The sequence below is a fragment of the Pyrus communis genome, chromosome 5, assembly GCF_963583255.1.
Source record: "Pyrus communis chromosome 5, drPyrComm1.1, whole genome shotgun sequence".
In the NCBI taxonomy this organism is placed as follows: Eukaryota; Viridiplantae; Streptophyta; class Magnoliopsida; order Rosales; family Rosaceae; genus Pyrus; species Pyrus communis.
The window spans coordinates 687,014-699,957 of NC_084807.1; the positions used below are offsets into that span (position 1 = coordinate 687,014).

General features: G+C 36.5%; 2 protein-coding genes across 2 annotated transcripts; both read left to right on the forward strand.

Moving 5' to 3' along the window:
- Positions 1 to 1,143: 1,143 nt before the first annotated feature.
- On the forward strand, positions 1,144 to 5,162 carry LOC137735633 (E3 ubiquitin-protein ligase BIG BROTHER-like). The gene is made up of 8 exons (XM_068475078.1): positions 1,144 to 1,312; positions 1,743 to 1,922; positions 2,318 to 2,546; positions 2,640 to 2,674; positions 2,941 to 2,985; positions 3,531 to 3,658; positions 4,407 to 4,515; positions 4,630 to 5,162. Exons 2-8 carry the CDS (start codon positions 1,782 to 1,784, stop codon positions 4,678 to 4,680), a joined length of 738 nt encoding a protein of 245 aa, XP_068331179.1. The 5' UTR covers positions 1,144 to 1,312; positions 1,743 to 1,781; the 3' UTR covers positions 4,681 to 5,162.
- Positions 5,163 to 6,114: 952 nt separating this feature from the next.
- Positions 6,115 to 8,998, forward strand: LOC137735623 (uncharacterized). The gene is made up of 6 exons (XM_068475069.1): positions 6,115 to 6,333; positions 6,431 to 6,483; positions 6,741 to 6,796; positions 6,883 to 7,503; positions 7,779 to 7,953; positions 8,616 to 8,998. The coding sequence occupies exons 1-6, from the start codon at positions 6,186 to 6,188 to the stop codon at positions 8,769 to 8,771; spliced, it is 1,209 nt and encodes a 402-aa protein (XP_068331170.1). The 5' UTR covers positions 6,115 to 6,185; the 3' UTR covers positions 8,772 to 8,998.
- Positions 8,999 to 12,944: the final 3,946 nt, after the last annotated feature.

Genomic DNA, 12,944 nt, shown 5'->3' on the forward strand with positions numbered 1-12,944 from the left:
CTCACCGGCGGTAAAAACGGCTTTTACCCCTCCCTCTGCCAAGCCTTGTTCAATCACTCAATGCCAACCATCCATCCATCCGTATATCACATGTTTTTTACTTTTGTCTTTTCTGAGATAAAAAACATTCTTCTTTCTTAATTTTCTTTTCCATTCCTCCAATCTTAAGTATAAACTTTGAGACTGTCAAACAGCTATTTCGAATCACTGAGTACTGAGGAGAGCTTTTTAGTTTAATTTTCTTTTTTTTTTAATTTATAGAGATGTAAAATTGAAAGAGGTTTCTAATTTTATAGAGATGCAAAATTGAAAGAGGGTTTTAATTTTATGTGTTTTTTTTTCCTTCAATTTTAGTTCATGTGTTATAAACATATCAATTTAACCAGTGTGTTTTAATACCTAAACAATTTCGATTGTTTTGGTTAAATTTGAGTTAATGTCTGCACACAGCGCCCACTGTTCGGATACACATAATTGATCAGAAATGATCAAAGAATTTAAACACACAATAAAATTAATCAAACTAAAAACACAAGTCCCCAAAATTGAAATTAGAGCAAAACATAAACATCTCATTCCCCATAATCACATCAAACTATGATAAACATCAGTATCATGGACCAAAACTCTACAATGCACAATGTATGAGATGCACCGTTTTAGTAGATTGCTAGATTTATCAACTTTATTCCAAACATTTAAATCTAACTAACGTTGCATCTCATATACACCGGTGTATAGAGAAAGTAGTCTATAAGCCGTCCTAAATAAATACTAGTACTAATTACATCAAGTGCAATGGTGTAGCATAGATAGAGTAGACTGTAGAGACAGCGGTAGCAAATAGGAATTAGGAAGATTGTTGTTGTAATCTTGTTCTGTTTAATAACAAGTTAGCGTGGTAGAGCTAGCTGGAGACAACAAAACATAACACATAACTCCGAAGGGAAGCGTGTTCGTGAAAATCTCAAATGTAGCTGCTCCTCTGCACAAAAGCCAAACGCAACACACAAAAAACGGATAACACAATACAATTCTAGAGAGAGCAACTCAAACACAACACAGAAAGCCTCTCTCTCTCTCTCTCTCCCTCGCTCTCTCCCTCTCTCTCTCTATATATATATATATATATGTGTGTGTCAAGTGCAAACTCAAATGTCTCTCTGAGTTGAAGCAAATTTTCTCAAGAAATTAAGGGGAAGAAAATTTGAAGTTAGAAAGAAAGAAGACTGCAGTTTCTCTTACTTATCCTCCGAGCTGCCCATTTTTGCTTCACAGCGAAGTCTGAAGGGAGTTTTGGCTTAAAAGTAAGGTACCGCTTCTGCTTCTTTACACAATCTTGTCATGCGTTTGGCTACGGAGAGAATCAAAGCAGAAGGCAAAGAAAAGAAAATGAAATTTTATGTCTTGAAGTTCTTTTCCTTCATTTTCTTAGTAGCCAAACAGGAATGTAAAGTTACGAGATGAAACATGGCTTTATATTCTGCTTCACTATTTCTGAGAATGTCCATGTTTTGCCCTAAATTTTGCAAATTTTAGAATATATGTTGTAATTTGTCATTAATTATTGAATAGAAAGATTTTGTTTTGAATTTATAGTGAAAGTTTCTTAGTCTATGAGGATACTACAATGTACACATAAATATATATACAAATATGAATTTATAGTGAAATTTTTTTTTTTTTTTTTAATTTCCATTTTTTTAGCACAAGTATTGAAAGATTTTGGTTCCATTTTGTAGATTGTTTATGTGAATATCGGTTTGATAAGTGGTGCAAAAATGAATGAGAATGGACATATGGAAGTGCATTACCAAGACACCGGCTTTCCTTACACACCTACCGACGGCTTCATGGGTTTCTTTGACGGTTTTTCTCATGTACCGATGAATTATGGCCTCGCCATGCCAATGCATGATCAGGCAAGTTTGCTTTTTCCATTTTTGATGTGTTCTTTTCTTGTGAAAGTTATTCTGTGATGACATCATGTTCGCCGCCTCATAAGATTGTTTTAGATCCATCTTGCTTGTAAATTTGGAAAGCTGGTGTTTGTTCAGATGCATTTGCTTTAATGTTTTGTCTGGAATTCATGAGATATCGGAATGAGCTGGGGAAGCTGAAGTGTATTATTGCCTTTACTGAGTGTCAACGTATTCGTTACAAATATTCAGAACTATACAGTACATTGTGATTTTAGTTGGATTAAAGATATATATTGCCATATACCTTTTTTGCTGAGTGAAATACTGTATTATTTTCATGAACTGAAATTTTAGTATTTGCTGAAAATGCTAATCTTTACATGTTGTGTGTCCAGGAAACTGCATACTGGTCAATGAACATGAGTTCGTACAAGGCTTTGCCATCTGGTCCGGAGAGTACTTCTTATTACGGGACTTATGAGGTAAATGATCATTTACCAATCATGGACGTCAGCAGGGGGAGTTGGGAATACCCTCCAGAGATGAATGCAGAAGAGCCTGCAAACACCGACTCACAGCTAGAAGAAGATGCTGCCATGGAAGCGCAAGCTACACCTGAGGAATGTTAGTCAGAAACTTCTGTTTATTTGTAATCTTATACTGAAAATTGGTTTTGATTGATCACACTTTGTCATGCTTTGCTCCTTGCTTTTTTAGGTATTCAGAATCAGCAAAATACAAGTACTTCTGAGGTATGGATCCTCCTTTGTGGTTTGTGAAATTGTACGTTTTTCTTTCTGCTGCATTATTTTGGTTAGTTTAGATACATATTTAGTTTGCGTTATTAAGTCTACGAATTTGTTTTTGGAATAAATGCACTTCTTTTCGAACTTGAAGTTCAAAAGGAAGTGCATTTATGCTAAAGTTTAGATGCATATTTAGTTTGCATTATCAAGTCTTGGACTCCTGCACTGCAGTTATGCTAAAGTTCAACCTTTTGCTCTCTGTATATCTGCAGGTTGCATGGCAAGAGGACATTGATCCTGATAACATGACCTATGAGGTTCGTTATGTATACCTTATTCTATTATCCTGCATTCTACTGTGACATGGGTTTTCCGGATGAAGTAAATCTTGTTGGAAGTAGAAATTCGTTACCGTTTTGTTCCCACAAGAGACTTATTAAGCATAAACACAAACCTGGGCAGTTGCACGTCCCACACATACCTTTGTTCGTCTGCCTCTTCGAAGTTAGTAACGCATGAAACTGGCTTTTCATGATTCTTTAGACTGTGAAGGCGAACGATGTAGGTACTTTGAGGCTTCAGAAACTATTATATCACATTGTGATATATAGCATAGAAAATTACTTCAATATTGGATTAACTTCTTTATACCCAGCTCAAATTAAGATTATGAGACATTCTTTAATTAGCCATTTTTGCAATATAGATTGGGGGTACTTAAGGCAAGCGGTTTCATTGATCTTGTACATTGGCTTTTCTTTGTTTATTTGCATTGGTTTGACACGTCTAGTACAAACTACAGGATTTTCCAAAATTTTTATGAATGTTAAATGAAATGTTTTATTTTATATATTGGCCCCAGGAATTACTTGACTTGGGTGAGGCAGTTGGCACTCAAAGCCGAGGTCTTTCCGACGAACTTATTAGCTTGCTTCCATTGTCAAAATACAAGTGTGGAAACTTCTTTTTAAGGAAAAAATCCGGAGAGAGGTAACATTCTGATTCATGGACAGTTGAGTAATGAGAATTTATTTGCCTAAAACAATAAAAACCTGTTTTCCGACCTTATCTTTTCCTTGTCTCAGAAGTAAATGTGATGGCCTCTATTTTCATTTTTAGTTCTCTAGACAATCTCGATATCTGTCTGGTATTATACTGAATTTGGTAGTGTCCCAATGAGAAAATTCTGTCATACTAACGCAAATAATCTTGTCATAAACACTTTTTTTTTTTTTTTGAGTTCATCTTGTCATGAACACTAAACCTAACAGAAATGAGAAATTTTCTCTGCTCGAACTCTATCATCATCTACAAAGCACTTGACACATAAACCTATTTATCAAGCGATTGAAAATGTGATTTCTCGAGAAGAGTTGTCTTAGAAACCTCTAAGATGAACCCTAATCCTTTAAAAATGTAAAATATATGGTGATGCTTTTGATTTTAGTTACCGTCTTAACAGTGTTTTCCCAAAAAAAATAAAATTATTAGCATATAATTGCTCTGATAAAATGGGCAAGTTCGTGGCGCACCCTAATTAGTCTCCTTTATTTGATGATGATTTGTCCAGCTGGTTTTTGCTGTAGAAGTTATCAAACACTTCTTTTCCAATTCTTTTGTTTGTTTCCAGAAAACTTGATGCAGGATTCTTTTTGACCAAAAAAAAGAAGAAGAAGAATCTCCTTTTTCTTTTAATCTTTTGGAATTTGCCCCTTGATGCGACTTTTTCCACGAGCAGGTGTGTGATTTGCCAGATGCAGTATAAAAGAGGGGATCGACAGATCACATTGCCATGCAAACATGTCTACCATAGCGAATGCATCAGCAAATGGCTCGGTATCAACAAGGTAGGCCAACGCCTTAAAGTCATGGATTTCAGAATGCAGAATATCATTATTTTATTTCAATTTGATGATCCATCCCGCTAACTCACGCTCATTTCTGTTTCTATATTTGTTTAGGTATGCCCAGTTTGCAACCTCGAGGTTTTCGGTGAGGAGTCAAGGCATTAGAGCACCAATTTGGAAAACAAAAATTAGGCAAAATCTATGTCCATTTCCTAGCTGAAGCTGAAATTTTACCTTGCTTCCCTTCCATATAGTTTGGTTATTTTTTCTTTGCCTAATGCCTATACAGAGTAGTTAAAAACTATGGTCCTCCTACCCTTTTATCTCTTTCGTTTAACACGCTCTGGTGAAGTAGTAGAGAAAACAAGCCCTTTCTCTTTTCGTTTAACGCGCTCCGGTGAAGTACTAGAGAAAACAAACCCTATAATTCAACCTTCTATAAGTGAATGTGAGATTCAGATTAGAGATTGTCAAAAAATGCACCTTTTAGCCACTCTTTTAGCTTCTTGCAAATCGCCAGACAAATTTATGTTGTGCGTAAAATCACTTATTCGTGTTGAAGCTCGAGGCATGCTTTGGTTTATTTCAGCTTGTGTTCTTGAAATTGTTGTTATATCAGATTCATGTCAATTTTAATACTTGGCTAATTGATGGGGGACTTGACTTGAGGAGACTGAGGTGGATCAGATCTTGTTTGTGATTATCAAATTCACTTTTGGGTTCAGTGAAGTTGATGATTTGGTACTGATTCAATCCATTTATATATTAAGGGTGTTGTGTTTTTTCATTTGACATAAAAATCTTAATAAGCAGAAACTGACTAGAAGAGAAAAAAGAAAGCTACTGGCACCCTAAAATTTTTGTTCAGTTTGGTAGATATACCAGTAGTCTAAATTTTTGAGAAATGTTGATAAATGTATAGAGATATTGGTGAAAATATTGGTTTAAAATATAAAATCATGAATGTTTTATAAAAGTATATAAAATAATGGAAGCTTCAATTATGTTTCCCTCAAAGATGACTCCCACATAGTATAGTTAATAGGGGTGTGATATTCACACTCCATTTTACTTCTCACACATCTTTTCAATTTTTGGCCGTCGGATCGGATGAATTGAAAAATATTAACGGACAGAAATTATCAAGGGTCTGTAAGAAGTAAAAATAAAGTGTGTGAATAGCACACCTCTAGATAATATTGTCCTAAAATGTGATACATCAAGCAAATCTTATAAAGCTTCACATGATTATCAAATTTAAAGCCACGTGTACCTTTGAAATGCAAGAGATTTTTCAGTGTACTAAGAATATGACTCGGTATATAAAGTATAATAATATAATTGATTAAAATTTTGGAAAAAAAAAAATCAACGAATTTTGTATTAGTTCATGACCGCGTTCCCAGCACAATGCATCCAAAACTGGCAATCATACTGACTAAGCCACGACCCCAATAATTAATCTATTAATCAATCTCCAACGGTCGATAATTTAGTAAAACCCCATTGAGCCCACCAACGTTCACTATTTCTCCTGTAACGGTTACTTCTTCTTCTTCCACTGTCCGCCTCTTCAGCTCCAAAACCCACCAATCTCTCTCTCTCTCTCTCACTTTTGCCGTGGTTGTTGTACAGCTTGCTTTCTTTCTGGGATTTTGTCTGTGAGATTTATGGAACCAGCAAAAATCGATTGGAAAAGTTTAGAGTGGAGATTCGTAGAGGACAAATACTACGAGCAAATAAACGCGCCCAAGTGGTTCGATTTCTTGAACCCCAATGACAATTCCGTCGACGATCAGGCCTGGTTTTGCCGACCCGGTACCTTAATCCTTCTCAAATTATACTTCAACCCCTTCTTTTTTCTTTTCTAATTTTGACTGACTAGATATTTTCTTGGATTATTTTTCTGTTGCAGGATGCAAGCATCCGAAGACGACTGAAGATTTTCTCAAGTCATCACCTCCCAAGGTTTCTCCTTTTCCAGTCTTTCTTTCTTTTTGGTTGGTTTTCTGTTGCGTGTTAATCTGCTTGGTTGCTAAGAAAATGTGATGGGAAAGATCGAAAATTTGAGATTTTGATGCTTTGGTATTCGGCATAAGATCTAATTTTCGCTTGCGTCTTTATTTTCCTCGCATTTTGGAGCTACCCCAGCATAGATTTTGTATAATTCTCTTCTTTTTATTCTTTCAAAGTTTCTAATTTCTTTGTTTGTCCATTTGGGAAAGGTTCCGAGCCCAGCTGTTGTTCCTGAAGTTTCTCCACTTGGTGATAAAGTCCAGAGGTAAAAAGCAAAACCCATGAACCCTTGTTTTCACAATACAATTTAATCCGGTTTCGCAGAATTTAACCTTTTCGTTTGTAATTCAGAGATGTGAAATTGAAGAGAAGAGGGTTGACTCAATCTTCAATTTACCCGACTAATAATTCAAGATTCGAGGAAGATAGTGAAAATCAGAACCCCAATGTATCAACCCCTCCAATGAACCAAGCTAAGGCCATGAAGGCAACAATCAAATCAAGCACAGAGAAGAAGCAACCAATTGAGAGCACCCTGCCGAACAATGAGGTGCTTCCTAAGCTGAGAAGCACGCTGTCAGCGAGGAATTTATTTGCAGGGAGGGATCTTCTGAATCAGATTACAGACTTCTGTTCTGAATTGAAGAGAATGGCTATGAGAGCGAGGGAGGGAGAGGATGTGGAGAATTCGGATGTGAGGAAAAGCCCAGCGGGCTTGAAGGAAGAGGTAGTTAAGGAGGAGGAGTGTAACCGTGAGGTTTTTGGGGAGTTGAAAGGGAGGGAAACAGAGAGAATGCCGCTGTTTGAGGTGGTTAAAGGGAAAACTGAGAGGCAAACGGAGAGAACTCCACTGCTGGAGATTAATAAAGGGAAAAATGAGAGGCAAACGAAGAGAACGCCATTGCTTGAGGTGAGCAAAATGAACACTGAAGGAATGGAGGGGAGCAATTCGGAGAAGCCAAGGAGGAAAAAGTAAGTTTAATCTTTTTCTCTATATATTTGTTTGTAATGCAGCCCTCTATATTTGTGTGCACTTTCTATCCTTCGTTGTACGTAATTGTGTGTTTGTATCTGCTTTTTTATGGTATAAACATTTTCTTCTTCACTTGTTATGGTAAAACGTTTGATGCAGTTTAAATTATGATCATCTGATCTGGTTGATAACAAATTACCTCCATGAATCTTGAAACTTTCTGGCTTTGATGATTGGATACATAAGGTTAACTTTTGATGACCACCGTCTGCAGAAGAGATGACGAGGCAGAGAACGTCCCAATCCCTCTAAGTTTAGAGAATGTTAAGCGCAAAGGGGGCGAGAGCTTGTTGCAAATCCGGACCAACCCTCCCTCGCCTCAATGCTTTTCTACAACAAGGCATCCTAGCAAAATCACACCTTCACAAGCTTCCAAGTCCAAGCTGATGGTAAGTAACTAGCTGCATCCTTCTCCTTGTTCATATTATTTTTTATCCGTTAAGTCACTTGACTGAGATATTTGAGTCTTTCTTGCAACTCAAGCTTGATAGTACAGTTCAAAGTTGGTCTTATTGGTTTGCATAGCCATCTTAGTTGAAATGATAAACTCGAATTTCAGTCAGCTTATTTCTATTCCAATCCTATGCCCATATATAATTTGCTCAAGATTTTGGCTCGTTTGAAATAGGGGACTGGATTGGAATGGATAAGACACTATGTTTAAGGTATGTTGAAGGAAGAAGTGAAATAATTGTGACTAACTTGGAGGTACCGATCCTCCCCAAAATGGTAGGATTAGAAGGAAGAATATTCCTTCATGCCTAATTCTCTCAAAAACGAAAGAAAAAAATCTTTCTCCTCTACCTTCAATATGCCGTGAATTGGTTATCCATTCCGATCCTATGATCTATACCAGATGAGGCCTTACGCATTTCAGGCTTCCTTATCACCTCCATATCATGTTACGGTGCTATGACTAAACTAAATCCAAGCGATTTGTGTATGACTCAATTTGCCACTCGAACTAAGATCCCTTCATAGATTTGATTTGTGCTAATATCAATCATTGTCAGTTAATTTTTCTGATCTGTTTTTTCTGCATGATGACCAGGAAAGGGGAATTCTTGGAGAGGCAGAGCAAAACAAAAAGGTGGTGGTGGACGATTCCGCAGAGAAAGGCAAAAACGTTTGTCTAGTTGATGGAAGAGAAGCTAGAGCCCTCGACGTTTTCTGGTTTCTAAAACCTTGCACAACACCTTCCACCTAAAACATTGAGCAACATTTCACATCCATTGTTTCATTCTTTTGATTCTTTTTCTTATTCTTATTCTCTTGGCTTTCTTACCATTCCTTAATTCTTTCGCCCTCATATGGTCTGTAGTTTTAGTTTTCTTCAGACAACTCTATAGTTGGTAAATAAAACTGTAATGTACTGAACAGACCCACACAATAATGGTACTGAGCTCAGTTCCGATGAATAAAATTTCGATTTTTACCATTGAGTTTCATACTCCGTAGGCCTTTTGTTATGACCGTGTTTCAGTTTTTCTCTTCGTTTGCTGAAGGCCAAATTATAATTTTGGTCCATGTAGTTTCAAGTTTCGAAATTTGTACATGTAGCAAACTAAATGTAATACGCGGGTTGCCTCTGATTTTTAGGGTAAGAAGGGGTAGAGAAAATATCTCAAACCAATGTTCGAGTACCAGGCGCCATGGCGCTGAAGTTCACTCCTGCCATACTCCCAGAAAAAAAAAACCCCAACGATCTTCAATTAAAGGGTACATATACCCAAAACCGACACAGGTGGGTAGGTAGAGAATACCTAGGGGTGCGAGATAACTCAGACTACTCTCTCTAAGGAACTCGGCAAAATAGCCTTAATTGATGAATTTTTTTTACTGTTTAGAGGTTTGAAACACCTCAGAACTGCCCTCTGATGTGTTACTATCATGCAACTATGGTTGTTTAAGAGGTAATATGTTACTAATCTAGCGAGTTACATAAATTTATATGCTAAAATATAAATGGTTTAGCCACTTAATATTATGATATAGTAGTATTCCTCTTCACTTATAAGTGAGAGATCTTAGGTTTGATTTTTGTCAAAAACAAATTTGAACCACATTATTACTAACTCATTGTGTTGTGAGGATAAGCCCACCCCCTCCTTTTAGTGTAGAAAATATTGTTTGTTAAAAAAAAAAAAAAAAAAAAAAAAAAAAACAAACAAACAAATGGTTTAAGTTTTGAGATCACAATCGCATGTCATTTGAACTAAGACTCGCGAATAGTTTGAGATCATGACACCTTGCTCCACTTATCGCATGTCACTTGAGTTAAGACTTTTGATTAATCGGATTGTTTGTGATCTTAGGTATACCAAATTGTTTGATTCCAATCAGAAAGTTCCAAGCCGCAAATTTGACTTTTTCTTTATATTTAGAATCTATTTAGCGTATGCCAAATAAGATTTAACAGTGATTATCATTGTAATCCATAAGAATGACAGATACATCCGTCACATTGAAAAGTTTGAATAATTTAACGTACAACACATTATGGTGTAGTAAAATTTTTAGAAATAAAAGAGAAGGCGAAAACATTGCAAACTCCGTTACATTACAAGCTTATAAGTTTTAAGACCACATGGCCAATGCTTGCAGAACCATTGGCATGATTTGTTAAGGCTCCCTTTCGTTTCTTTTTCACCTTCTAATATTTTTTGGATTTAACTTCGCTGCTGAAGAATCAGCAGCTCCTCTTACTGAAAACCTATCACAGCACAATACGTGTCCAAGTTGTGATAGGCTTTATGCAGAGGGGCTGCTGATTTTCAATAGCCAAGTCTTGTTCTTTTTTTTTTTTTTAGCAACCAAAGTTAACGTAGATGGCAACCATAAACCAACAATGACAAACCGCCAAACCTTCTCAACCTAATCCAGAAAGAGATCATAACCCACCTGGCCACCTCACATCCTCCCTTTTTTTTTTTTTTTGTTCTGTTTGTTTTTTGCCCTTGGCTACAAAACCTACGATTGAGGCACCAATAAAACATTAATTTTGTACTTATCCGCCGTTTTTTAATCAATAAGAAGGATATTCGAACTTGAGACCTCTTCTGATTTTTAGAGACTCAACTCAAAAAAGTAAGACGAATCTGAAAAAGATTCAAGCTTTGAGACCTCTTCAGATCTTCCTAATTGAATCTTAGAAAAGGACTGCTTCAGTTCATAACTTAGACAACTCTCTAACTATCAATTTATCATAGTTAATGCCACTTAAGTTCACTCTTTGTTCCTTTGTTTCTTCTTATATTATCGTCCTATAATTTCAGTACACTTATGGCTAAACTTTGAAGACTAATCCTCAAAAAAATCTATGAACAATCACATATGCAATTCTTGACCATCCAACTCTAGAAGCAAGCGGTTTATAGCTCGAGCGGCAAAGAGCATTGATCCCGCACTTTGAGCCTGAAAAGTCCTGTGTTCGACTCCCCTCAATATCCGTTGTATAACAACAAACAAAGACCATCCAACTCTTAATAACTTAAGAAGCTATGAAGTCCATAACCATAGTTTTAATACCTAACAACTTAAGGACTTACATGACACAGGAGCACCGCCACTGTCCAATGGTGAAAGAACACATGTTGTTTTTGTTCACATGTGTTTGTAGACAATATGCTGCTAAAATAGCGGTATACCAGTATCATGTAAGTTGCTCTAAAAATACGAGAGACAGGAAAAAACAAAAGAAAAAGAAATCATCAAATCAATAAACAGATCACCTCTGAAATTGCCATGGAAAAGATTCTTATGAAATGATGAAATTACAAGACTGAATTTTTACAACACAAATATATAATCCGGTCGGAAAAACACCAACAACAACACCACCATAATCACCAAAATCAAACTCTCCATCACTCCGACCTTATTTACCACAAAAAGGAAAGACAAAAACCAAAATCTGAAACATGTTTCAGAAATTGGTTTGTGATAGTAGCTGACTACATGGTACCAACTGAAATCAAAATCTGTAAACATAAATATATACACATATATAATTATCTACCTTGTGGTTCTGCTGCAAAGTAAACAATCCAAGATCCTCAACCAAAGATGTCGGACACGTGGGTATACCCTATTGGTGTGATTTCTTGATTCGGAGAAGAGTTCCTCCATGGTCTCCACGAAGGGGTTTAGGCTTCTGACTGGAGGAACGTACAGAGTCAGAGGCACCGCAGAGAAGGCAACTGTTAACAACAACTGCAACACCATCATCAATCTATCTATCAAGTCAAACCAAAACCCACAAAAATATGATCTCAAAGATTGGATTTTGATTGAAACCCAATTGAGTTTTGAAGATTTTGATGCAAAAAAGGAGGGTTCTGGAGACGATGTTTCTGGAAATTAAAAGAAGAAGGTGGAGAGTGGAGATTGGGGGCGAGAGAGAGAGAGAGCAAATTAATAGTGGATTAAATGTCCGAATCTGACTGGTAGTTGGCTGGATGTATTGATATTTTGCAGCTCGGTGTGCAGTGTGCAGCCCTTTATTATTCGAAAGGGCCGAGCCGAGGAAAGGATTAAGGTCATCTCAAACTAATTCGGTCAGAGGGACATAGGATTGAAAATAATTAGAAATGATAAGAAAATCGTTTTTAATTGAGAATTAGGCCAAAGGGCTTGTGGGCTCCATCGGACCAAAACCAATCAATCAGGCTAATGGGCTGTCCATCTATAGCCAGCCAGCTAGCCTGATGGTTGGAGATGATATGAAATATAATTTGATACTGTTCATTAAAATATTAATTTATTTGAGAACTATAGGGCTAAAACAAGCCATTTGTCCCTCCTTCGGTTGAATATGACCTAAGCTATGACTGAGTTTGTGTAATCTTTTGCTTTTCTTCTTGTTTTCCATTTATTTTCCCTCAAGGATAAGGCAATTTTTCATTTTTTTGGTTTCATTCCTCATGATAATCTTGTTGATGTTCTAATGCATTTATTGATTTCATCTATTTAATTGTAAGTTATTTTGCTGAATTGATGATGTAGCTGATGTAGGGCTCGTTTTCAGGCTGTGTAGAAGCACAATTATACCATTTGGAATATGAAAACTTTTGGTCCATGTGATGTGATGTGAGTGTAGCTTCCAATATAACTTATACAGTAGTATTGCCTTTATCACGTCTTCAATTTAATGAAAGATAGTAAAATCAAGATGACTAAAGACATAAAATGACAGGATTTCTTGAAATTGACAACTCTTGAATGAGGAGGTCCTCTATAAAACCAGGTGGGTCCTCAACCCAAACTGTTTCTTTGCCAATTGAAAGGGCAAACTTTGCTAGTCTATGAGCAATCTCGTTACAAACTCTAGGAACATTTAAGAACTCAATAGAAAGGAAGGCCAAAGCAACACGTAAATGAG